Source organism: Sander lucioperca, chromosome 9 (assembly GCF_008315115.2).
Source record: "Sander lucioperca isolate FBNREF2018 chromosome 9, SLUC_FBN_1.2, whole genome shotgun sequence".
Classification (NCBI taxonomy): Eukaryota; Metazoa; Chordata; class Actinopteri; order Perciformes; family Percidae; genus Sander; species Sander lucioperca.
Window position 1 is genome coordinate 34210295 of NC_050181.1, and position 23465 is coordinate 34233759.

The 23465-nt window shown below is 40.4% G+C and overlaps 1 protein-coding gene across 2 annotated transcripts in view; it reads left to right on the forward strand.

The window, feature by feature from the left end:
- The first annotated feature begins 214 nt into the window (after positions 1 to 214).
- Positions 215 to 23465, forward strand: part of tep1 (telomerase-associated protein 1) — a 60453-nt gene continuing 37202 nt past the window's right edge. Inside the window, exons 1-22 of one of the 2 annotated variants that reach the window (XM_031298082.2) lie at positions 215 to 364; positions 1144 to 1673; positions 1846 to 2034; positions 2595 to 2744; positions 4092 to 4256; positions 4342 to 4473; positions 4736 to 4807; positions 6170 to 6294; positions 6704 to 6861; positions 8509 to 8618; positions 8795 to 8873; positions 11826 to 12018; positions 12831 to 13110; positions 13244 to 13396; positions 13752 to 13823; positions 16507 to 16628; positions 16831 to 16899; positions 18110 to 18253; positions 18372 to 18663; positions 20042 to 20163; positions 20723 to 20836; positions 21090 to 21207. In XM_031298082.2, the coding sequence (XP_031153942.1) occupies positions 1146 to 1673; positions 1846 to 2034; positions 2595 to 2744; positions 4092 to 4256; positions 4342 to 4473; positions 4736 to 4807; positions 6170 to 6294; positions 6704 to 6861; positions 8509 to 8618; positions 8795 to 8873; positions 11826 to 12018; positions 12831 to 13110; positions 13244 to 13396; positions 13752 to 13823; positions 16507 to 16628; positions 16831 to 16899; positions 18110 to 18253; positions 18372 to 18663; positions 20042 to 20163; positions 20723 to 20836; positions 21090 to 21207 (3387 nt within the window). In that variant the 5' untranslated portion in view covers positions 215 to 364; positions 1144 to 1145. The remainder of the gene's footprint in view (positions 365 to 1143; positions 1674 to 1845; positions 2035 to 2594; positions 2745 to 4091; positions 4257 to 4341; positions 4474 to 4735; positions 4808 to 6169; positions 6295 to 6703; positions 6862 to 8508; positions 8619 to 8794; positions 8874 to 11825; positions 12019 to 12830; positions 13111 to 13243; positions 13397 to 13751; positions 13824 to 16506; positions 16629 to 16830; positions 16900 to 18109; positions 18254 to 18371; positions 18664 to 20041; positions 20164 to 20722; positions 20837 to 21089; positions 21208 to 23465) is intronic. The other variant, XM_031298083.2, reaches the window with a different exon arrangement.

Genomic DNA, 23465 nt, shown 5'->3' on the forward strand with positions numbered 1-23465 from the left:
TGTACCGGTTTATGTAGTAATTGTTGTGTTTGTTTATATATATAATTCTGCCTTTAAAGCAGTTCCGCTTTTATTCGACTTAGTATTCGCTAATTTGAGAGTAGGCACCCATATATGTGCTATTACGGTAAAAAAGAACACAATAATGCTGACCAATCAGCGCTGTAGCCAGGCAGCTGCTATGATAAACCAGGAACTACGGATAAAAGTTAGTCCTGCCCTTTATTCTTATATACTGTCTATGGTCCTGCCATTGACGTATAGCTCAGAAATAGATGCTAACACTACATTACATCAAACGGTAAAATTAAACACAAGAGGACACGTTTGTTCAGAATCAAATTGACATCAAATTGTTTTTCCGGTGAGTTTTCTGCTTCTAATTTGGCCGTTCATGGATTATCACCACACCTAGCTAGTTAATGTAGCTATATAAACTCTTGAGTCATTACAAAGAAGTAACATAGTTCACTAGAAAACATCTTGACAAATGGATAATAATGTCTCAGTTTAGTTAACATATAGCAGTTAAATCCAGTGGCTGATCTTGATAATGTAGTGATATGATTTTCTTTCTGATTATTAAATGCCATACTTTTCTAGACAGTTTAGTTGTTTATACGTGGCATTTTTTATTTAATAGATGTAAAATACTACTTTTCTAACTTGGAGAAAATGTACACCAAAAACCTGGGACAACTTGACAATGGTTGTTAATTTATTTAAACATGTTCTGTCAGGGAAAGAGTTTTAATGTGGTCTAGAGCTGAGCTTGTGGTCTGCAGCAAGGTTTTGCATTGCCTGCCTTTGATCAGAACCTAACTGAATTTTACTGCTGTGTGTGAGATTTCTTATTTTCATTGTGTTTGGCTGATTTTTGCTTATTATCCATGAATTAAGGTGCTCCTGGTGTCTAGTGAAACTCTGTGAAAAGTCTGTCAGGCCTTATGCTGATAACTTTTTTAGACTTTGTTCCCTTTTATTGATGCTTTCAATTGAGCAACACACCCATAATGTAGTACAATGTTTGTTCAAACAGTTGAAGGAATGCTGCTGAGTTGCTTGTCTCAATACTTGTCATGTAGGATTATGAAGGTTTTGTGTTTGTGCCTTTGACCCTCTGATTGATGTGTTTCTCTGCAGGGATGAGGGCGTTAACTTTACACAAGGCAAATGTTGCTCAAGGAGAGCAGCATCAGGCCACATGTGGGAGAAGTCTATTTTCCAACTATGCTCCTCCGAATCTGGAGAATAAGTTCTTGGCTCAGACCTCCACCCTGATGCCCCAGCCCTGCTCTCCACTCTTAACCTTTGCAGCACAGCCTTCTTGCCCCTCTCTCCAGCCCTCCAGCCTGTCTTCCACCTCATCCTCCCTTCTCTCCACCTCTTCCTTCTCCACTTCCTTCACATCTTCTCTCCTCAGCACCGAGAACAAGCTCCTAAGCAGCCATTCACCTGGTCTCTCCTTTTCCCTCACCTCCTCTACAACTGTCCCAAACGCCTCTCTGCTCCACACATCCCTGGCCAGTAGTGCTCCGCTCAGTCGCTTTGCTCATCCGCCTTCATTCCTCCATCATGCTCTGGGTGGAGAACAGCAGAGGGACGATGGAGGAGACGAAGGCAGGGAGGAAACATCTGAAATGATGCAGTCCTGTTTGGAAGAAACAAGTGTGGTACATGACAGGCTTTTTTGACAATTTGTCTTTTTGCACAAACTGAAAACGAAAACATTACCGTGACTGCTAATACATTCTCATTTAAAGTATTTGACAAACACCATAATTGATGAAACTCTTATTACTTAATTTTAATATTCTTGTTTTAATGTCACTTCTTCTGCATCAGCAGTATCCTGAAGAAGAGGATGTTTTGCTTGAAGGCGAGGAGGATGCTGGGGCAACCATGGAATTACCTGTCCTGGAAACAGACTCGGGCAACCAAGAACTCGAGCAAACTATGGTCATCAGACAGGAGGACTTTGCTGAGCTTGAAAGAGGAAATGAAAATATTGGAGAGGAGCTAAAAGAGAAAAAGGTCAGAGAAAATATTTGACACTGCATACTGTTTGTATTAGTGCTGTGCAATTAATCCAAATGTTGATCGGGATTACGATTTCAGTTCCTAATGATCACGGAGTAATCGAGAAAAACGATTATTTCGCACATTACGTTTTGCAAGTGAACTCTTATTTTGTCTTTTGTTCTGAATGAAGAAAAACAAGTTCAAACGGGAAAAGTATTAAGGGAAATTCACAGATTGAGGTGTTTTCAATGTTGATTTGTTTAACTGTTTCACAGTTTTTTAAAGTTCAGTAATTGCAGAATCTTTCCAAAAGACAATGAGTGATCGTGTTGAATAATCGTGATTTCAATATTGACCAAAATAATCGTGATTAGGGTTTTTTCCATAACTGAGCACCCCCTTATATGTACAGTATGTCTCAGAAATAGTCTCTGTTTGGTGCTGTCTTTGCATTTCTCTGCATCAGTGCTGCCAAAGGATGTTCGTGTGTGCTTGTTTTATGTGTTGATTAAAGTTGACTATAACTCTGAGTTGTGAACACATACTTAATTATCTTTCTGTCTGTTCCTCAGTACCTCCTGCTGAACTTGGTGTGTTGCTCCCTGGTCAATAAGAGCACAGCTCCAGGCCAGGAGAACTGGGACTTAGATAACAGTGTTTGGACTAAGATCATAAACCTGGCGAAGGACATTTCTATCTGTGACCCACAGTTTCTTCTCAAGGTGTGTATGCAGCTTTGTGTGGAGATATGGAATTTATTATTTGTATGCCATACTGGATTGTAGCTCCTGAACTTTTGAACTAAGTGGTGTGTTTCAACCTCAGCCCTACTGGGACTCCATCATGTTGTTATCATGGTCAACCAATCAGAAAAAAACAACCCAGAAAACATGTGAAACATGTTGTCAAAAAATGCATCATAGCAATACGAGTTACCATAGAAATCACAATAGTTGATAGGAAATAGAAATATTTTAATATTTTTTATTAAAATACTTTAAAAAAGAAGGGATACATCACACTATGACAACATTGTACATGCTTAAATAGATCCACTGACTAGCAAAACCATATTTTTTTTCATACTTTCATTTTACATTGGGTTTTCAAATTTGGAAAGAAGAACACTTGACAGTAGGACAAATACAACATAAGTAGGAACCAACAATCGTCATAGGGTACTCAGACATTTATCTTGTTTCATCTAAGTGATCCACTTTTGTCTGATCAAAAGATAGGCCAACTTTTCCAGTGAATACATTTCATGAACAATATTAAACCATTACTCTTTTACTGGAGGATCAGTTCTACACCAAGTTTTTGTTATACTGGTGTTTTTTTGCTGGCTGCTGGCTCCCATAATGTCTCTTATTGTTGAATTTACATACTGTAGTCCCAGAAAGGTTTCAGTTGGTTTAGCGCAACTCCAGAAAAGTGTGATTTGCTTCTGGATTGCCACCGAGCCTCCAACATGGTTGTTGGGTGTTAAACTGTCTGCTTTTGATATCTGGAATGTTATCAAGTTAGATGACTAGGAAAATTGTCATTTAACATGTTATTTTTGCAACATGGTATATTCATCATGTGACATTAGTTTTAGTGGATTAAAGGTGCCGTAGGCAGGATTGTGAAGATCCAGGACTTAGTCAAAAAATGTGAACATCGACAACATCTCAGTCCCTCCCCCCTTTCTGCTAAAGCCCAAAACGGTCTCCTAAGCCACAACCCACAAGGGAGAATGAATGCGTGTGCATGAGCAGTGATTAACACGCAGTTAGACACCCCCCCCCCCCGGCCCTGATTGGTGCATCTGAACAGGGAGCGGTGGATTTTTGCAAATCGCACTACAGGCTGTAGGTGGTGCCAGAGGAGCCTGATTTATTTTTAATGACCTGCTTCATGTAGTTCTACTGGAACATAGGGTCAGTTTCAGCAAATATGACAGAAAGTTAGTTGTGTAAGTCTTACCTACTGCACCTTTAATTGAGCCAGTGGATGATCATGATAGAAAAGAGTTATGTTTGCATCAATTTATGCACAGTGTGCTCGTTCTTTCTTTTACTATTCAGGTGGCAGTTTACACTCGACAGGAGTTGAACATCCGCATCACAGCCAACTTCCTATTGGCTCTGGCTGCCAATCAGCCCTCCACCAAGCCACATGTGCGCAGATACTTCTGTGCTGCTGTACAGCTGCCCTCCGATTGGCTGGAAGTAGTCCGAATCTATAGTACAGTAAGTCTTAGCCAGCGATTGGATCTGGATGTGTCAGTTCTGTTAGTTCTGTCCAGTTTTCACACCATTTTTGTCTTGTTTCCAGTGCTTCAGTCGCTCCCTGCCAATGTGCCTGAAGAAGGCGATGGCTGACAAGTTCAAGCAGTTCAACGAGTATCAGCTGGCCAAATACAACACACGCAAACACCGCTGTAAACACAGCAAGCGCAAAGCCAAGGTACAGAAGCATACATTTTGGTCTCTAATATTACACTGCTGTTAGTATTAGTGCTTTTCTGCTGTTACTGTGGTAAAAGCAGAGGTTGATGCCAACACACTTTTAACCACCGCCACTGAAAATAGAATGAAATGTTTTTGAGGGTTTCTATTTTAGTACAATTGAATTGTTTCTCTAAATTAACACTCAGTGCATCTGTGCCTCAAATATACTGTCTTCATCACTCATGATTTGTTCTACGTACACTATGTGTGATTTCCAGAAACCGAATGCTCAGCAGCTGAAACTGTGGGCGAGCCTGCTCAGATCAGATGAATCTGTTCTGACGAAGTTTGTAAGTCAATGTGCAGTACTTTTCTAAAGTGTCACTAAATAATGTTGTTGAATGTTTTTTCAGTGCCACCCTCAGTAATGTTATAACTGGGGATTAGCAAGGGGTAAGCACTTTTAGTTTCATCCATCTCTGCAGAGTATGCATATATGGGATTAGTGCAGATAGTTAAAGGTGCCATATTATAAATAGTGAGATGTTCTTATCTTTATTTAATATAAAGCAGGTTGAGATGCTATATAAATAATAATTAAGACGCTCAATCTACAAAGAAATGCACACAGCCCAAATTCAGAAACTGTGCTTTTAAACGAGCCGTCAGGACTTCTGTGTGGTTGGGAAGACACAGCTATACTATATATAGGGAGAAAATGTTGCTACAGTGCCGTTTCAGTCATTCCCCGGCTGCAATGACGGTGCAGACTCTTGAGTGCACAGATGCAGAATACCCGGAACGCTGACCAATCAGAGCAGACTGGGCTTTTTAAGGAGGGGGTCTTAAGGCTCTGACACACCAACCCGACAGCCGACCTTCGGCAGAGAGTCGGACTGATCAGCCTCCCCGAGTTGGTCAAAAAAGTGACTCGGAACACACCGAAGCGACGCCAACTTGAGAGTACGTTCTGCGCGTGCACCAGATGTAATACGTCTCCATAACAGCAGGCGGCACTAATCTGTATTGTCGCCCAAAAAATGAAAACCGGCAGCTTATTGGACGAACGCATCACGTGTATCCGGCGACAGTAATGGCGGCTCTTTCGGAATAGGCCATGCAGTTGCTGAATATGTCTTCATTTCAGATTGACAAAGGTCAGTTTAAAAGATTTTCTTCAGATTTTGAGAGGCGTTCGTCAGGCTCATCCCGCTCGTCATTTCCGGGTTAGCACTCCACCAATCAGATTGGTCATTGAGTCCGACTGCCCGCCTTCCGATTCAACATGTCAAATCGGCCCAAATGAAGGCCGACGGCTCCTCCGACTGACGACGGCACGGAACACACCGTACAGACTCGAGTCACTGACCTCGCCAGACGACTGATTAACTGGTTTGTGTGTCAGGGCCTTTAAAGAGAAAGGCGCTAAAACGGAGCGTTTCAGACAGAGGGGGAATACATGGACATTCAGACAGACAGTATGAGTAAAATAATGTGTTTTTTAACATTTAAAGAATGTAAAAAATATTCTAGTTGAAACCCCAAATACAAATAAAAAACAGGTAATGAGCATAATATGGGACCTTTTTAACAAAAATTGTGATTTTAAAAAGAGAATTATTCTGAACATCAAGACCCATCTTCTTGGTGTTTTTGAAGAAACCTGGTCTCATGTGTAACACTGGTTTATGTGTGTCTGTGTATGTGCGCAGATGCAGGGAGACGGCAGCAAGGCGGTGGTGGATAAAAAGCAGAGTGAGTTCAGTATTAAGAAGATGATCAAGAAGCTTCACATTAAAGAACCGGCTGAACACGTTATGGCCATTCTGGGGAAAAAGTAAGCTACACAAACACATTCACACATTGGTGAGTCCCGCAGAGGCTCCGACAGTACATGGGACTCGTCTCACTTTATCAGTTGGTTGAACTTAGTTATAAATAAGTATTTTTCTCAGAGCCCATGAATAGCATTCACCTGCTCCCTGTCAGTTTATTCCAGAACTCCAGTTTACTTAAACTCCACTCTCCACATTTATCATCTATAATCAGTGTATAAACTCATAATAAATAGTTTATAATGCATTATAAAGTAGATATACGCAGCTATGGGGACACTTTAAGTGTGGAACAATATCTTAAACATCTCCTATAAAGACATATTTTCCTAGAGGTGAGTAACTTTGTCGTACCACTTGGCTTGTCCTGCTTCCATTTTTAAAATACGATTGTGGTTGTGTCGGTCCCAGGTATCCTGCTGATCTGAAGACGTTCACCCACAGTGGAATAAAGGGCGCATGGGACAGGGAGAGAGCCGGGAAGAGAATGAAGCTCAAAGAGCCAGAGACGTGGGAACGGCTGCTCAGCCTGGAGGGCAACAAGGCCGCCACCTGGGAGAAGCTCATAGGTCTACTACACACACACACACACACACACACATACACACACACACACACAGAGACACGCAAACATACACACAGACAGAGCCACCCAAACATAAAGAGACAAAGACAGACAGACAGAGACACACAAACACACAAAAACAGACAGACAGAGACACACAAACAAACAGAGACACACAAAGACAGACAAACAGACACACACACACACACACACACACACACACACACAAAGACACACAAACAGACAGAGGCACACACACACACACACACAAAGACAAACAGACAGACAGACAGACAGACAGACAGACACACACATACACACACACACACACACACACACACACACACACACACACACACACACACACACACACACACACAGAGGTAGATAGACAACTGTTTCCAAAATGTCAAGCTGTTCCATTAATCCAGGGGGATTTTAACACCTTTTTTTTTTCCAGTTCCTCACACTTGTTAAAAGTAAAGAAGTAAAGCCCCACCTTGTTATCAGATGTACAGCATGCACAGGCTTGCTGTCCAGATGAGTGTAATTACTGTATCACCAGTTCCAAGTGCATCACTATAGGAAAGAGTTCTGTCATAGGAGAAAGTTCTCTCAGTCATCACAGAAATCTTTCATCTTTTGTTTCTAAGTACTGTTTGACTTTACTGACCTGCTATTTCCAATCTGGTCCAGAGATTCAATCCAGCATTTTTCGAGTACACAAGTAAATATGTTTATTCAAATCCAGTTCAACACACTTTACATGGGACATAAGTCCAAAGATGCATGTATACATTTGAAAACACACACATACTGTATACACCTATAAATACTCAAACCATGTCCAAGATTAGGGCTGGGTATTGTTCAGCAATTTTCGATACCGGTACCGATACCAATTTTATACCCATTAAACAAAAAGATATTACAACATTACACATTACGGCACAAATCTTTTAATCTATTTTTCAGCTCCTGCTATGTGACCCATCCCTGTACGCATCTCTACGATGTGTAATGTTGACACGCGATCGGCAGCATTATTAGATCTTGGTAGAAGCATGCTGCATGATTATTGGCTCACTGACTCTGATGAGATTTGCTCCCTAGGTATTGAAATTGGGCATTGAATAGTCTCGCATTGCCAGACCTTCCTCCACAGTGCTGCGGAGGAGGGTCTTGATAGTCCACACAGCATAGGAGAAAAACATGCTCTGGTTTATTGGCATTTCTTTAAACCAATCACAATCGTCTTGGGCGGCTCTAAACGCGGGACAGAGCCAGAGTTTTAGTTGTGCAACAGAAAACTCAGATTGGACAGATAGTCTAGCTAGCTGTCTGGATTTACCCTGCAGAGATCTGAGGAGCAGTTACCCATAGTCCTCAGAGTTTAAAATGCCAACACAAAGAAAGCGGAAGGAAACGGACATCCAGCTGAAAAGAAGGTACATCCGGCGGAATTTCAGGCGACACCGGATCCATCCCGGAAGTGGAACGTCGTGGATATAGACTAGGTGTTGAATGACGAGGCATTTTTCGATACTCGATACTTTAGAGCCAATTCAGTTGGTGCCTAAAAAGTATTGAATTCAGTACCCAGTCCTATCCATGATGACACAAACTGATGAATAATGTCTCTACTGTGCAGACAATAAGTCTCTTCCATTCATGGCCATGCTGAGGAACCTGAGGAACATGATCACTCAGGGCATCAGTGAGGCTCATCACAAGAAGATCCTTAGCAGACTGACCAACAAGGTGAGATCCAGCAGGGTGAAGCATGTAATACATCCTCATTGTAACAATTATAATAAAGTTAGTATACTGGGCTTTGGTAAGAGAAAAGAGTCATATTTGTGTTCATCAGTTTGTTGTTATGTTTCTTTTGTAATTAAAGATATCTATGTAACTATGTGGTTTTGATTTGTTTACAGAAAGCAGTTATTCAGAGCCGTCAGTTTCCCTTCAGATTTCTCGCTGCCTACAAAGTCATCATGGAGCTTAGCACTTTGGGTAAGATATATATATACCACTACACTGGAAAAAATGGCCACTTCAAAAATAAGTTTAAAAAGAAATCTGCCAATGGAACAAGTAAAAATACACTTGGTAAGATTTATTGAAATAAAAAGATGATCTTCAGCCATATGGAGGATATATTTATTCATAATTCAAATTGAAAGTCCAAAGAGAAAACGAAGCAAGATCAAATTAAAAATATTATTATTTTACTATGCTACTAGGAAAAATCATGCCATCATTAAATAAAAAAAAAAAAAAAAGGAAACTGAAAAAGCAAAGTTGAAATGTAAAATGTAGGGCTGCAACTAATGATTATTTTCATAGTCGATTAATCTGTTTATTATTTTCTCGATTAATCGATTAGTTGTTTGGTCTATAAAATGTCAGAAAATGGTGAAAAATGTGGATCAGTGTTTCCTAAACGCCCAAGATGACATCCTGAAATGTCTTGTTTTGTCCACAATTCAAAGATATTCAGTTTACTGTCACAGAGAGAAGAAACTAGAACAATATTCACATTTAACAAGCTGGAATCAAAGAATTTTTACTTTTGTCTCAAAAAAAAAATTTAAAATTACTCAAACCGATTAATCGATTATCAAAATAGTTGGCGATTCATTTAAAAGTTGACAACTAATCGATTAATCGTTGCAGCTCTAGTAAAATGATAATTTGAAAAGTCTTATTAGATATTTTGACTAGAAATTAGAAAAATAAATTTGGTAACATTTTTTGCAAAACACTCTTGACTTCAAGTCCTATTAAAGAAACCTCTCTTTAAGTCATTTCATTTTTAAGACATGGTATCACATTCCACTTACTGTGTATTTGGGAAAAGGCTGAGAGTCCTATCATGACAAAAAGAACAAGAATAAAATTTAAAAAATTTAAATGGTAAAAAACAATAATGCAAAATGAATAGAACTGCATTGTATTGAAAAAGCAGGTGATCTTTTACATTGCTCTTATTGTCAACAAATGTTATGTAAAGAGTAGGGCTGCGACTAATGATTATTTATTATTATCAATTAATCTGCCGAGTATTTTCTTGATTAATTGAACTGTGAAATGTCCAACACAACATCCTGCAGCACAAGGTGATGTCCTCAAATGTTTTCTATAATCCAAAACTCAAAGATATTCAGGTTACTATCATGTAAGACCAAGATAAAGAAATCACTGAGCTGTAAGCTGTTTCTTTTTTTTTTTTTTAAAGATTTACATCTTGAACCAATCAAAATCAGAATCAGAAAAGGATTTATTGCCAAGTAACTAACACTTACAAGGAATATGCCTTGGTGGTTGGTGTGTACATTAACATCTTAAACATTAATATGAAATAAATTAGCTTGAACTGGAGTGTGTAGAATAAAAGTTGACAGTTAAAATTGCATTGTGTTAGAAAAGGGCCGTGTGCAGTCATTGAGGAAGTGGCTGTACTCCGGGTAAACTCTGATGGACATAAGAATGCATTGTGTAACAGACAGATAAGTAGAAAAGACAGTTAAAGTTAAGAGAATAGAAGGGGAAGTTGCACCACACCGAGGACCTTGGTGTGTGTGTTTGTGAAAGAGAATACCCCCCTGTGAGGAGAGAATAAAAACACAGGGAAATCTTAGATAGAAGCTCATTCGGACAGAGACTGTGGTGGACCGAGCTTCGACTTCATGTCTGTCGCTAGGGAAACTCACTCCAGATTTCCACTGAATGCAGAACGTCTGCGGACCGGCTCCGCTGCGGAACGGCTCCGTGCTCCGCCGTCCATCAATACCCACTAGATCCGGATTTGTTGCGGCATGGCTGCGGCCATGACTGACAGCTGAAGTCACGAGGACCCGCTAGATCTCGCGAATTCACGTAGAATAGAACCACAAAACCAACAACAGTTTGTTTCCATCCAGAGGAGTAGAGGGGAAACTACTCTGTGCTGTGTTTTCAAGGTGTAGTGCAGGGAAATATGATCCGCCGTGAGCACGGTGTATTTTATTTAGAAAATTAACCGGATTTTTATTTTGTTTCTGTGCTCGACTTCCTGTCCCGCACTATCTGCCGTGTGTTGAATTGCTGCGGAGCTCTCCGGCGTCCGACAAAAATAGAAGCTCTGCGTATCTGCTCCGGAGGGCTGCGGACCGCCGAAGCTGAGACGGAGTCGGAACGCAGCCGTTCTGTAGTCAGTGGAAATACACACATTGACTTTAATGGAAACCTAATGACTCCGCCGCCGTTCCGGAGCGGATCCGCAACCGTTACGCATCCAGCGGAAATTGGGGGTTAGACTTTGGTTTGTGAACCCAAAATGGTGTTGTAACTTTTATGCTGGACTCGGTAAACTTTGCTTAACTGAACTCTTTGTATCAGATTGATCCTTGTGTTTTGGTAAACATTAAGTCAGATTAAAGAAGGCGTGGGAATTAGGTAATTGGAGTCAGATTTCTCTGGCCTTAGGGCCTTATTTTGGGCCTGTCTTTCGGACGAATTCCCGCTACAAGTGCCCTAGTCAGGGTAGGTGAGTCAGAAATTATTGAGAGACGGACTAACATCTTGTTGGTTTTGGCCCTTTCATGGGATTTATTGAGGATATGAAAAATGCAGAATAATGCCAACTGATTGGTCAGCTTTAAATATAAAACTAAAGCCCAATATTAACCAAGATACATTTTGACAAACTAACATATCAGCATTATGCCGCCTAAACATGATCCGCGGTAAAACGGCGAGCTAGGGCGCAGAGCCGAGAGCCAAAGGGCAGCGCAGGTATACGTTCTGGAATTGGTTGCGCCTTGAAAGGTCAGCGGCAACGCGGGTCTCCCCATAGGAAAACAATGGAACGGCCAGCGCAGAGCAGTTTTACCGCGGATCATGTGAAGGCGGGCTAAGCTTGCTTAACCAAGTGTACCTCTGACATACTGCAACAAAGAACACATGCTGTACCTCCTCTTCTAGCCTCAGCATCAGAGCAAGCTGTCCCCCCTGTTAAAGAGATCCTGAAGGGCATCCTGAGTAAGATTCCCAAAAGCAAGCGCTTCAATTGTCTGGAATGGGACACGACTCCGAGGAGCCGGCTGAGGGTGACGCTTGGAGTGCCGTTTATCTATCGACTCTACCGAGCCAAGAAGGACCAGCTCCTAAAGGCCAAGTATGAACACGTCTTTTCAGTTCCTGCTATTTTCTCTGATACTGTCCCAATGTATTGCATTTTAAATTTAAACTTAATTTTGTTTTTGATGTCTGTGGCTGATGCAACACTGAATATATATATATATATATATATATATATATATATATATATATATATATATATATATATATATATATATATATATATATATCCGGTGCACAGGAAGTGAGAGAAGTGACAGCAGTTTAAAATAAACAGCAAAACAATTGCTTAGTTAGCTTGAGCAGTGATGGCCGCTGTGACTAAAAAAAAAAGGCAAAGCAAAGAGCAGCACCTATAGAAACTCAAACAGATAATAAGTAGTAAAAGATGTCACTGAACGGCAGCCTGACAAGTGATTTTAGGGAAGCGCAAAACCATCACAACAAAGCTGCTGCACACCAAAGATGCAGCCAAGCGTTATTTTCATTCTCAGATGGAAAATTTGTTTGGTTAGAACAGTTAAAGGGACAATTTGACATCTGCGTGGATTAAAAAAGAAAAGTATGCCTAAGGTTGTTAGACTCTGTGAGCTCTTTTTAAAAAGCAGCTAAAAACCCATCTGTTCAGACAGGCATTTGGGTGGTATATGTGTTAAACGTGTGTCTCCTTCAATATTTTATTTGGTGTTTTATCTTTGCTTTATTTAGGCCTACACTACTATGACTGTATTAGATGTTATTTCTTTGATTGTGAAGCACTTTGTGACTGGTGTCTGTGAAAGGTGCAATATGAATAAACTTTGCTTGCTTGCTTGCTAACTGTTTCTGTTTCTGTGCCTGTGCATCCAGTCAGAGGCGGTACACTGTCGCTCTGTTGGACCGTTACCGCAAAGCCCTGGAGACGGCGGTGCAGCTCTCCTGTCGTTACAATGTGCCCCCGCTCCCTGGACGCACCATTATCCTGCTCTCCACTAGGATGAACGCTAATACGGACTGGAGTCAGAAACAAGACTTCTGCCTCCCACCAGACCCCGAGCAAAGCAACGATGAGGAGACGGAGGAAGAAGAAGAGAGCGGGACGGGGAAGAAGAAGAAGAAGAAGAGTGAGCAGGACAAGCTTACTCCTTCTGTGAGTTTTCTTCTGATCAGCAACAAAGGAAGACTGACTTATTTGACTCAGCTTAAAACCCCAATTAGTGTCGTTCCAACTGTACTTTCTTTAACGTATTACTTATCTCTCCTCTCCTTTTACATTCTCTCAGGTGTTGGAGGTGGCAGTTTTGCTCGCTCTGATGATTGGCAGCAGCGCAGAGGACAGTCAGATCTGCATTTGTGATTGGAATTGCCGTGAAGAAGTCAAGCTGAAGTCTGATGTTCTTTTGGATAATGTCAGGATTGTGATGAAGCAAATAAAGGTCAGGGCTTTTTTTCTGAGGTATCCTTCTTGTGTTGTCTACTTTAACCTGAAACATGTAATTTTAGCTTTCATGTAGAGTGAGTAAACAGAAAAGAAGTACTTTTTAAAAGATTTTATTGGGTGGCCTTTTGCCTTTTATTTGATAGGACAGGTGTAGTAAGGACTCAGCCTTCAGTATATGGGGCGCATATCTAAGAAAAAAACTTAGAAAGCCTCTAACTTCAGAAACTTCACAGTGTCAAGGATGGACACAACTGAATTCCTGCATTGGTAGAATAACGGATGTGTTTCTGAAGGACATTTCTGTTCATTGATTTTTGCCTTTATTAATGAAATCTTTTTTTTTTTCACAGGCACTAACAGAGAAGCCAAGTGAAGATTGGGACCGTTTTACCTTCTCAAGAATGTTTTCCAAGAAAAACAAGGTTAGTTTATTTGTACATATAGAGTGGATTTTTATTGTTAAAAGGTCCAATGTGTAGGAATTTCTCCCATCCAGCGTTGAGATCATATATCGCAATCAACTCTCTCGCACCACGCAGTTCAAAGTACGTATTACAGCTACGGTAGCCTTCACGCTTCAAAAAGCCGGTCTCTTGCTCTTTTCAATATCCTTTTTCTTTTTGTGGTCGAAGAAGAAGACTCCTTTCTGAAATTTGGATTTTGAATACGTGTGGTCCTCCATGTTTCCTTCTTCAAACTTGCCGAGGCCAGGAGGCTACGATACCCATTAGCAGCATTAGCAGCACCTGTGAGTTTATCATGTGACAGCGAAAACGCGAAAGGCGGAGCAGTATGTCCTGTATGTCCCTTACCGGCTAACGTATTTCAAGATGGCGCATGAATATGGAGCGTCTACCCCAGTTCATGCAAATGTAAAATTTCAAGCCAATAGGAATACTTGGAATTGATAGGTGGTGGTAAATATTCATGAAAAAGGACAAGTTTGTGAATGGGCAACACAGATTTTGATAATGAACAACTAAACACCTTTAAATAAAAAAAGATCATGCTGTCCTTATTTTGTATGATATATGCTAACACAACTAATGTTAAACCCCTCAAAGACTCTATGGTGAACGTTGCCTGAAAGGGACAAACAAATATGTGTAGATAGTTTAACAGTTAGCTAGGTTGTATAAGGGGTGTTGTAGAGATGTTGCTAAAGCATTTAAAAAACTATTTTTTAATAGATATGAAGCACCTGATGGAACTGTCCTGCAGTTCAGTCATGCACATTTATCAGACAACTGAGCGCGCAGAAGACAAAGCTATTAGGGAAAAAAAATGGCAGCTGAAGTTCAGAAGTTTACACGTGTCCCGGTTGCTACACCCGGGCAAAGAAGGTTATAGCTGCTGCAGTTTGATTACTTATGCCACCTGCAGGCAATAAGTTTTAAAGTCAATTTGATTTTATTTTTAGCTGTGGTCTCTTTCGGTGTTTTTTACAAATTCTTTAAGCCAAAAATACTTACATTTATGGGTCGATCTGGCAGCCATTGTTCCTTGTTGCGCAATGTATCTGGATACCCCTTGCTTTCAAGTAAGCTTGCGTCCTTGCTTGGTTTTAAGGGGTATCTAGCCCTTCCCCTTAGCCCTACCCCTCAATCAAAATGAGCATTGTGACAGCCCTTACTCTCACGTGAACGCGCAAAACTAAGGGGAAGGGGTAAGACAGAGAAATGAGACGCAGCCTTAATACTCCTATCACCTGTGTCAATAAAAAAGAGATTTTAAAGTCATTTCAATGATACTTTAATAAAAACTTCAAATATAAGCACCACAGACAGTGGTACAGTTAGTTTAAAGCGCAACTCTCGCCAAAATGCAACCTAGGGTCTTTTTGTGAATGTACACGAGTCAAACTTTAGTTTAAAAGCATATTTAGGACGGAATCGCCACTTTTTAGATTTACTGTGTTTTCGTTTTTTGGTCAAATGGCCTTTTGAATGGGAGTGCTAGGGGCACTTTTATGCTAGCCTCAAAATAGCTATTTTTAAAACGCTAAGAAGGCTCGACATAACATGAAACTTTGCTTGAAGTATCACCAGGGGCTCTACACCTTAACAAAAGCATTGACAACATTGTTTGTGTACCCAGAGTTTACTAAAAAAGGTTTTGAGCAACTCACGTTAGCAGTTGTTGTTTACGCTATCCACCATTTTCCCAGTCAAAAATAGGCGATCTCCGAATGCGAATGAACGGACTCCATAGGAGGCTCCTTTTTCAACTACAAGGTCAATATTGTGTTTCACTAACGACAAAACAACGAATTATCCGTGCATTTACATGGAACTTTACTCTCCTCCCTCGACTATTTTTGACTGGCTCGATAGACGGCGACCGGAAGAACAACAGCTACAGTGAGTTGCTCAAAATCTTTCTTTTTAGTAAACTGTGGGTACACAAACAATGTTGTCAATGCTCGAGTTGATGTGTAGAGCCCCTGGTCATACTTGGAGCAAAGTTTCATGTTGTGTCGAGCCTTCTTAGTGTTTTAAAAATAGCTATTTTGAGGCTAGCATAAAAGTGCTCCTAGCGCTCCCATTCAAAAGGCCATTTGACCGAAAAACGAGAATACGGTAAATCTTAAAAGTGGCGATTCCGTCCTAAATATGCTTTTAAACGAAAGTTTGACTCGGGTACATTCACAAAAAGACCCTAGGTTGCATTTTGGCGAGAGTTACGCTTTAACTAACTGTTATTTCTAATAATCAAAAAATATTGTTTGGATCCCCCTCAGGTGTACCCCCTCCTCCCTCAGGAGTAAACAGGCACAAACAGCAGCTATATTAAAATAAATAAAGACACCCTTGAGTTATAATATTATTTGCCTGCTGGGGGCACACATGTCACAACTGCAGCAGCTTTTACAGTACTTTCCTTGCCTGTAGATGGCACACATCTGCGTATTAACATGCAGTTCTAAAATAGTGCTCCAAGGTGGCTTAATATCGACTGGAACTGTAAGTCCTAAAAACTGGTCTGAGTTTCAGGTAGTTTACATCGATGACACGTTTTGTCGATTAAAAAGTCAAAGGCCGCTGCTTTAGACAGAACTGTACTGTGACCTCGTGATCCTTGACCTGACATGCTTATGTATCTCAGGTTGACAACGTCATCCTGCTAACTGACTTCTGGGTTGATAGTGAAGTGGAGTGGACCATCAACAGCTACCGGAAGGACGTAAATAACAAAGCCCTCATGGTTCAAATCTGCTTGTTACATAGGTAATGCTCTAAATTAACCATGTCCTCTCTGTTTTCTTGCAACTTTCAATTAGCATAGACAGGTCATTTTTAATATTTGTCGTTTTGCAAAAATGTACAGAACAGCCTCAAACGAAATTCACTAACATTTAGCTTTCTGCTGGTTTCTGTTTCTTCCTGTTTCTAACTTGAATGTATTTCTTGATGTATTCTCTACTTGCAGTTTGTCAGACGAGTTCATCCCTGACAGGAACTGTGTGAAGCTGTCCGGCTTCAGTGAACAAATGCTGAGGTAAAATGTCTGGTTGTTCACTTCTATCCAAAAAACTGAATTAGAGGATTTATATACATGGAAGAAATGTTAAGTCCAATGGCACTTTAAAGCAAACTGTTTTTTGATTATGATAGGAACTTAATAGGATCAATATCAGTCTTATATCTGCCTGTTAAATATGAAGCTGGAGCCAGCAGCTGGTTAGCTTAGCTTAGCACAAAGACATTAAAACAGCTAGCCTGGCTCAGTTTGAAGGTAACAAAATGCACCTACCAGCATCTCTAAAGCTCACTAGTTAACATGTAATCATGTTTGTTTGATCTGTACAAAAACAGACGTGTGAAAACAACCAGGGAGTCACTGGTCCTTGCCAAGAAATAGTCTGGCACAGAATTTAAGGGAGACACATTCTACTGCCAGGTGGGAACACACGTACTACCTAGAGTTGTCCACTTATGATATGATCACTCAGATTCGATTTTAAAACCATGTTGGAATGGGGCCATAATCCCCCAGCCAAACAGCTAATTGCCATTTGTACATAGTATACCAAATTAGTAAACTATAGAGGTGCTGATATGTAGATTTTGTTAACTTTTGACAGAGCCAGGCTAGCTGTTAGCCGTTTACAGTCATTGTGCTAAGCTAAGCTAACTGGCTGCTGGCTAATGCTCCATATTTCAACATACATGAGAGTGGTATGATCTTCTGATCTAACTCTCGCCAGAAAGCACATAAGTGTTGATGTTTATAGTATATTGTAAAAAGTGTGATATACATATCTTTTTTGATTATAAAGCAGGTTGAGGTGCAATATAAATACTGTGAAAGTATCAAGACGTTCAATCCACAGAGAAATGCACACAGCCCGTATTCAGAAACTGCGCCTTTTAAACGAGCCGTCAGGACTTCTGTACGGTTGTGATGTCACAACTATACTATAAATAGGTAGACAGTGCTGGTGCAGATTGAGAAGACCTGGAAACACTGACCAATCAGAGCAGACAGGGCTTTTTCGGGAAGGGGGCTTAAAGAGACAGGCACTAAAACTGAGCGTTTCAGACAATGAGAGAGATACAGCTATATTCAGACAGTAAGTTTGAGAATAAATAGTGTTTTGAACATTAAAGCTTGTAAACATGTTCTAGAAGAAACCCAAAATACAAGCATGAACCTGAAAATGAGCATGATATGGGACCTTTAACTATTTCTTTAACTATGTGACCAGGTTTGTGGCAGAACGAGGATCATCCAGGCTGCTGGACCATGTTGAGCATTTAGACAAACTGTACAACGTCCCACCACCAGAGGGAGCTAAAGGCCCTCAGACCACAAACAATGTCGTCCCGATACCAGCCAGCCCCAACTCAAGGTAACTTTTATTTTGTGGCGAAGAAGCAAATCTGAACATCTTTCTGCTTAACAATGAAGGCCAGGAGACATTTCGTTTCCCCCGCTGGTTTAACACCGACACCCTTCTCTGTCATCAGGTGGCGAGGCGTTCGTGTGTTTATCTCCTCCACTTTTAGAGACATGCACGCCGAGCGCGACATCTTGGTGCGGAGTGTGTTCCCGGAGCTCCGGCGTCGTGCCGCGCCACACTGCCTATACCTGCAGGAAGTAGAGCTGCGTTGGGGCGTGACAGAGGAGGAGTCGGGCCGGGCCACTGAGCTGTGCCTGTCAGAGGTGTGTCGCAGCCAGATGATGGTAGGCATCCTGGGGGAGAGGTACGGCCTGGTGCCTCCCAAGCCTGTCCTGCCTGACCTGCCGCAGCACAGCTGGGTAAGACTTATTATTATTATTACATCAAATTAAAGCAAAACACAATTTGCTCAGTGTAAATATTAGGGCTGCACGATATGCGGAAAATATGCGATAATATTGTTGAATATCACGATAACGATATTACTTGATGCGATGAATTCACACATATTAAAGTGTACTCAGTTCTGCTGCTTTCCATATTCTTCCAAAATACAACAAACTGCTTGTTGAATGTAAAACCAATTAAAGGAAATCATCTCCAACATTCTTTTATTGAACAAAATAGAACAGCGTATTGAATATAAAGATTGACAGTTACATTTTTTTTTTTTTTTTAGATAATTTTTTGGGCATTTTAGACCTTTATTTGACAGGACAGCTGAAGACATGAAAGGGGAGAGAGAGGGGGAACGACATGCAGCAAAGGGCCGCAGGTCGAGGAGTAAACCTCTGTATATGGGCGCACACTCTACCAACTGAGCTACCCGGGCGCCCGACAGTTACATTGTAATGACCAGTTTTCTGCTGATATTTTCTTTCAACACACACAAAAAATCTCTGAGTGTATTTCGAGCAGCCTTTCACCATGCGTTTATTGCGCCAGTTGATATCGGATGATGATTAAAAAAACAATATATGTTGTGCAGCCCTAGTAAAATATATAAATGAAGTACTGGTGCTTTATTCTGTGCAAGAACCTGGTTTATTGAGATTGGGATTAAAATTTGCTCACTTAAATTCTCAGAAAACTATTCAAAGAGAACTCCTCATCTTCCCATGAGGGTTTTTTTTTTTTTACAGTTATGATAACTAGCAGCCTTAAATTTGATTATTCACATCTTTAAATAAAATGGAACAAGTTCAGTCAATATAATCAAACATCGAAAATAACATGAACAATCAAGGTTGACAAAGAGAAAAATTAACTAATCAATATCTTGACGGGGCATTAAATGAAATTGACTGGACTTTTGGGATTTACATTTGTTGAAATATAAGTCTCCTAATGCAAGTCTTTGTCGCTGAAATGTGTTGTGAAACTAGTCACCTGTCGCATCGTAGATCGGTTGAAAATAAGAGGAAATAGTACAATAACTCTCCTGAAATAAAGGTAGCAAAAAAGGTTTTGTTCTTAAACTGAAGATCATTATTTGAAGCTAGAATGTTAGTAGTCTCGCATGACCTATCAATGTCAGCAACTGATAAAGTAAACATTGCGATATTGTGTATGTTTTTTTTGTTTTTTTTGATATCTAAATTTAAATCTAATCTAAACTTTTACCTTTTATACTTTAATGTAAAAGAGGATGAGAGTGTCTGTGTTTAGATGTGAATTTCAATCAAAGATATTCTCTAAAATGATGAAAGAATGCATGATTTATTTCTTTATGTGCAGCTGGCGTCGGCCCCAGCAGGCCTGTCCATCACAGAGATGGAGATCCGTCAGTTCCAGGCTCTTTACCCCGACACAGTACAACAGCGAATGCTCGGCTACTTCAGAGATCCAAACATCACCAAGTATATAATCCATGCTCACATTCACACATTTGTCTAACTTTTCTCTTTATAATGTTTAAAGCTCACATATGTTACACCTTTCTGGAGTTTTATTTGAAGTGTTGATATCCTCAAGAAGATATATTTGTGGTTTTAATTACCAAAAACCATATCGGTATAGTTTTACAGCTCCCCCTCTCAGATGCTCTGTCTTATTAATAGTCATGGTCCTCTCTTCTGATTGGCTGATTGTTTTCTGAGTGACGCACGCCCAGGCCAACCACAGGTAACATGTTGTAGCTTGTTGTGCATTTGACTGTAGATTGACCGTTTTTACCCTTTTATGGTAAATATAGCCCCATAGACCTTAGGTATCAGGACAATATCTGACCTTTTTAAGTTTGAATAACTGAGTCATTTAATTAAAAAAAAACGACCCCCGACCAATTCATTTTAAAAACAGTCATAGGATGTTTATGTTTCCATTCAGTTGGTTTCAATGCTGTAATACTAAACAGTTTGCTGGGAATTTATTCAAGTATTTTATGTTATAATTACATGTTCCTTCGATGTTTCTCAGATTAGTTCCTGTGGCGTGGAAATCTGACTTTGTTGCTGAATCGAAGGAGGCCGAGTGTAAAATGGCCTCTCTGAAGAGAAGCATCCGGGCCAGCGGAGTCAAAGTCACTGAAAAGTGAGTTATCTGTCCTGACAGCACTGAAGCTGTGGTATTATAACAATAGTTCACTATTCTTTCAGAATACCTCTCATTTAAGACTTTTATTTTATAAGTAGTATTTGTTATATCTGTGTTTTTAGTATTAACTGGTAAAGTACAATATTTTTTGATAAACTGAAAATCGCATTCTGTAATCCAAAATCATAAACCACTGAATCATAATTTGAAGTGCCTAAGCTGAGTCTACTTGTTTGTTTTTCTGTCCTAGTTACTCGTGTGAGTGGGGCGGCGTTGTGGGGGGGAAACCCTATCTGAAAAACCTGGAGGACTTTGGCAAGGCTGTGCTGGAAGACCTGTGGACGGCTGTAGTAAAGCAGTTTGTGGAAGTTAGTCACTCTGACCATTCTATCAATCACACTTTCCAAACTCCTCATTAAGCAAACTAAGCTATGTGAAACCAGTGGTGGAAGAAGTAATCTGATAATTTACTTAGCGATACCACACTGTAAAAAAAAAAAAAAAAAAAAGTACGTTACAAGTATTTACTAAAGGAAAGTTATAAAAATATTAGCAACCAATTACACTTAAAGTATCAAAAGTACTTTGCCAAATGAGTTGCTACAAAGCTAATTAAGCCTATCAGCTCCACACAACTCTCTCTGTATTTCTCAGTATGACTATGTTCAGAAGATTATGTTGTCCGGCGCCTTTCCCGCGCAGAAGCTCGAGTGAAGATAATTACCTCTTCTGAAGAGTCCATCATGTGTTTTTAATCCTCCGTGTCCCTCTTGGCTATTGCGGGGGGGGGGGCAGTGCGCGGTCACGGAAGGCTTGCATCATGTGGACGTGCCGACAGTTTTGTTGTCATTACTTTGTACATCAACAACTTCTCAGTCCCTCCCCCCTTTCTGCTAAAGTCCAAAACGGTCTCCTAAGCCCCTCCCCCCACAAGGGAGAATTAATGCGTGTGTATGAGCAGTAGGGGTGTAACGGTACGCAAAAATCACAGTTCGGTACGTACCTCGGTTTTAAAGTCACGGTTCGGTTAATTTTCGGTACAGTAAGGGAAAGAAATGCAAACATTAAACTGCAGGTTGTTTATTATTATAAACTTTTTTTTAACAATTGGATTACACCTTGGCCTGGGCATAAATATAATAAATAAAATATATATAAAATAAAAAAAGAATAAGAAAAATACTGCTGCAAAGTTCTCCACTAAATAAAATACTCTCAGTCTCAAACCAATATCACATAATAAAATATAATGAAAAATATAAATAACTATGGATTACAGTGCAGCATTATCAATCCCAGCTTGTCAACAACCGAGTATGGTCGTAGATCAGCTGCTATAAAAACACCAATTGCTTTCGTTATTGCGTTGGCCCGATCGGAATTACCAGCAAAGGTCTGTTTAAATGCAACGGGAGCTGCGTTTGAATTACGGTCGTTTTTTTCCTTGTAGTAGTGATGTTCACACTCACGTGATGCCTTTTCAAGTGTGTCAGCAACGTCGGCACACTGCTTTCGTCTTATCGACTAGTCTTTGTCCGTTGACGTATTTCACTGGGAAACCGAAGTGTTCCCAAACAGGAGACCTTAATGATATGGGTGGCTCTTCATGCTCCGGCTTGTCCGTACTGTCTATGGGCTTGTCTGCATTGGCCATGATGCTAGCTAGCAAGAGGCTGGGCTAAAGTGTGCCGTGTATGTTGTTGTACAGCGCGCGGCGTGTGATTTTTATTTTTTCCCCCAAACCACTTCAGTGGAAATCCCGCCCTGCAGTCGATTTCACTGGTTTAGGTTACAGTGACGGCGGGTAGGTTTAGAGATCAGTGTTTGGTGTAGGCAATCTGTACAGTGATTGACATATTGACATGACAAATGAAAACTTTAGAATCAGCTGTACGCTGGGCAATATATCGTTGTCCTTATTGCGATAAGAGAATTGATACGCTGGCGCCAAATATGGATATTTTAATGAATAAAATAAGGCGCTATGAATTGATTTCCTTAAGATTTACTTAATGGCTCCTCGAGGTGGCGCTCAACACGTGAACGAGGGAAACTTGAACAGAAGTTAACAAGCCAAAAAGGTTTTCAATGGGATGGCGGACAGCAGTTTGAGGAAAATAACAGATGCCCCCCCAGCAGAGCCGCGGGAACATATTTTGAATTGGGGGTGCTGACAAAATTTGCAGAGTGATGTTTTCAGCCAAAGTCAACCACCACACACCAAACTGCATCCATCACAATTTACTGAACTGTATAGAGATTCAATTCATATAAATAGCCTATCCAAGACCGTAATTAGCCTGCCGTGGGCTACTGATCCCGAAACACCAGGAAATAATAGACCGTTATCGCTATTTAACCAAGTTAAATTTCTTTCATACCCATACTGTCAAGATGAAGACAAAATATCTCTATTTATTAAAACAAAAGCACTTCGTGGTGTCAAAACAGTACTAAGGCTTCGGTCATAAAACTGGAACAAGAATAAAGTCCAAAATCCAAGACAGAACAAACTATAGGTACGGGTAACGCAGGAAATAGGCACAAAGCTACGACAATGGTACAGAAAATGCATACTACAAGCTCAAAAACAGAGCCACAAAACACATGGGTAACACATCACTGA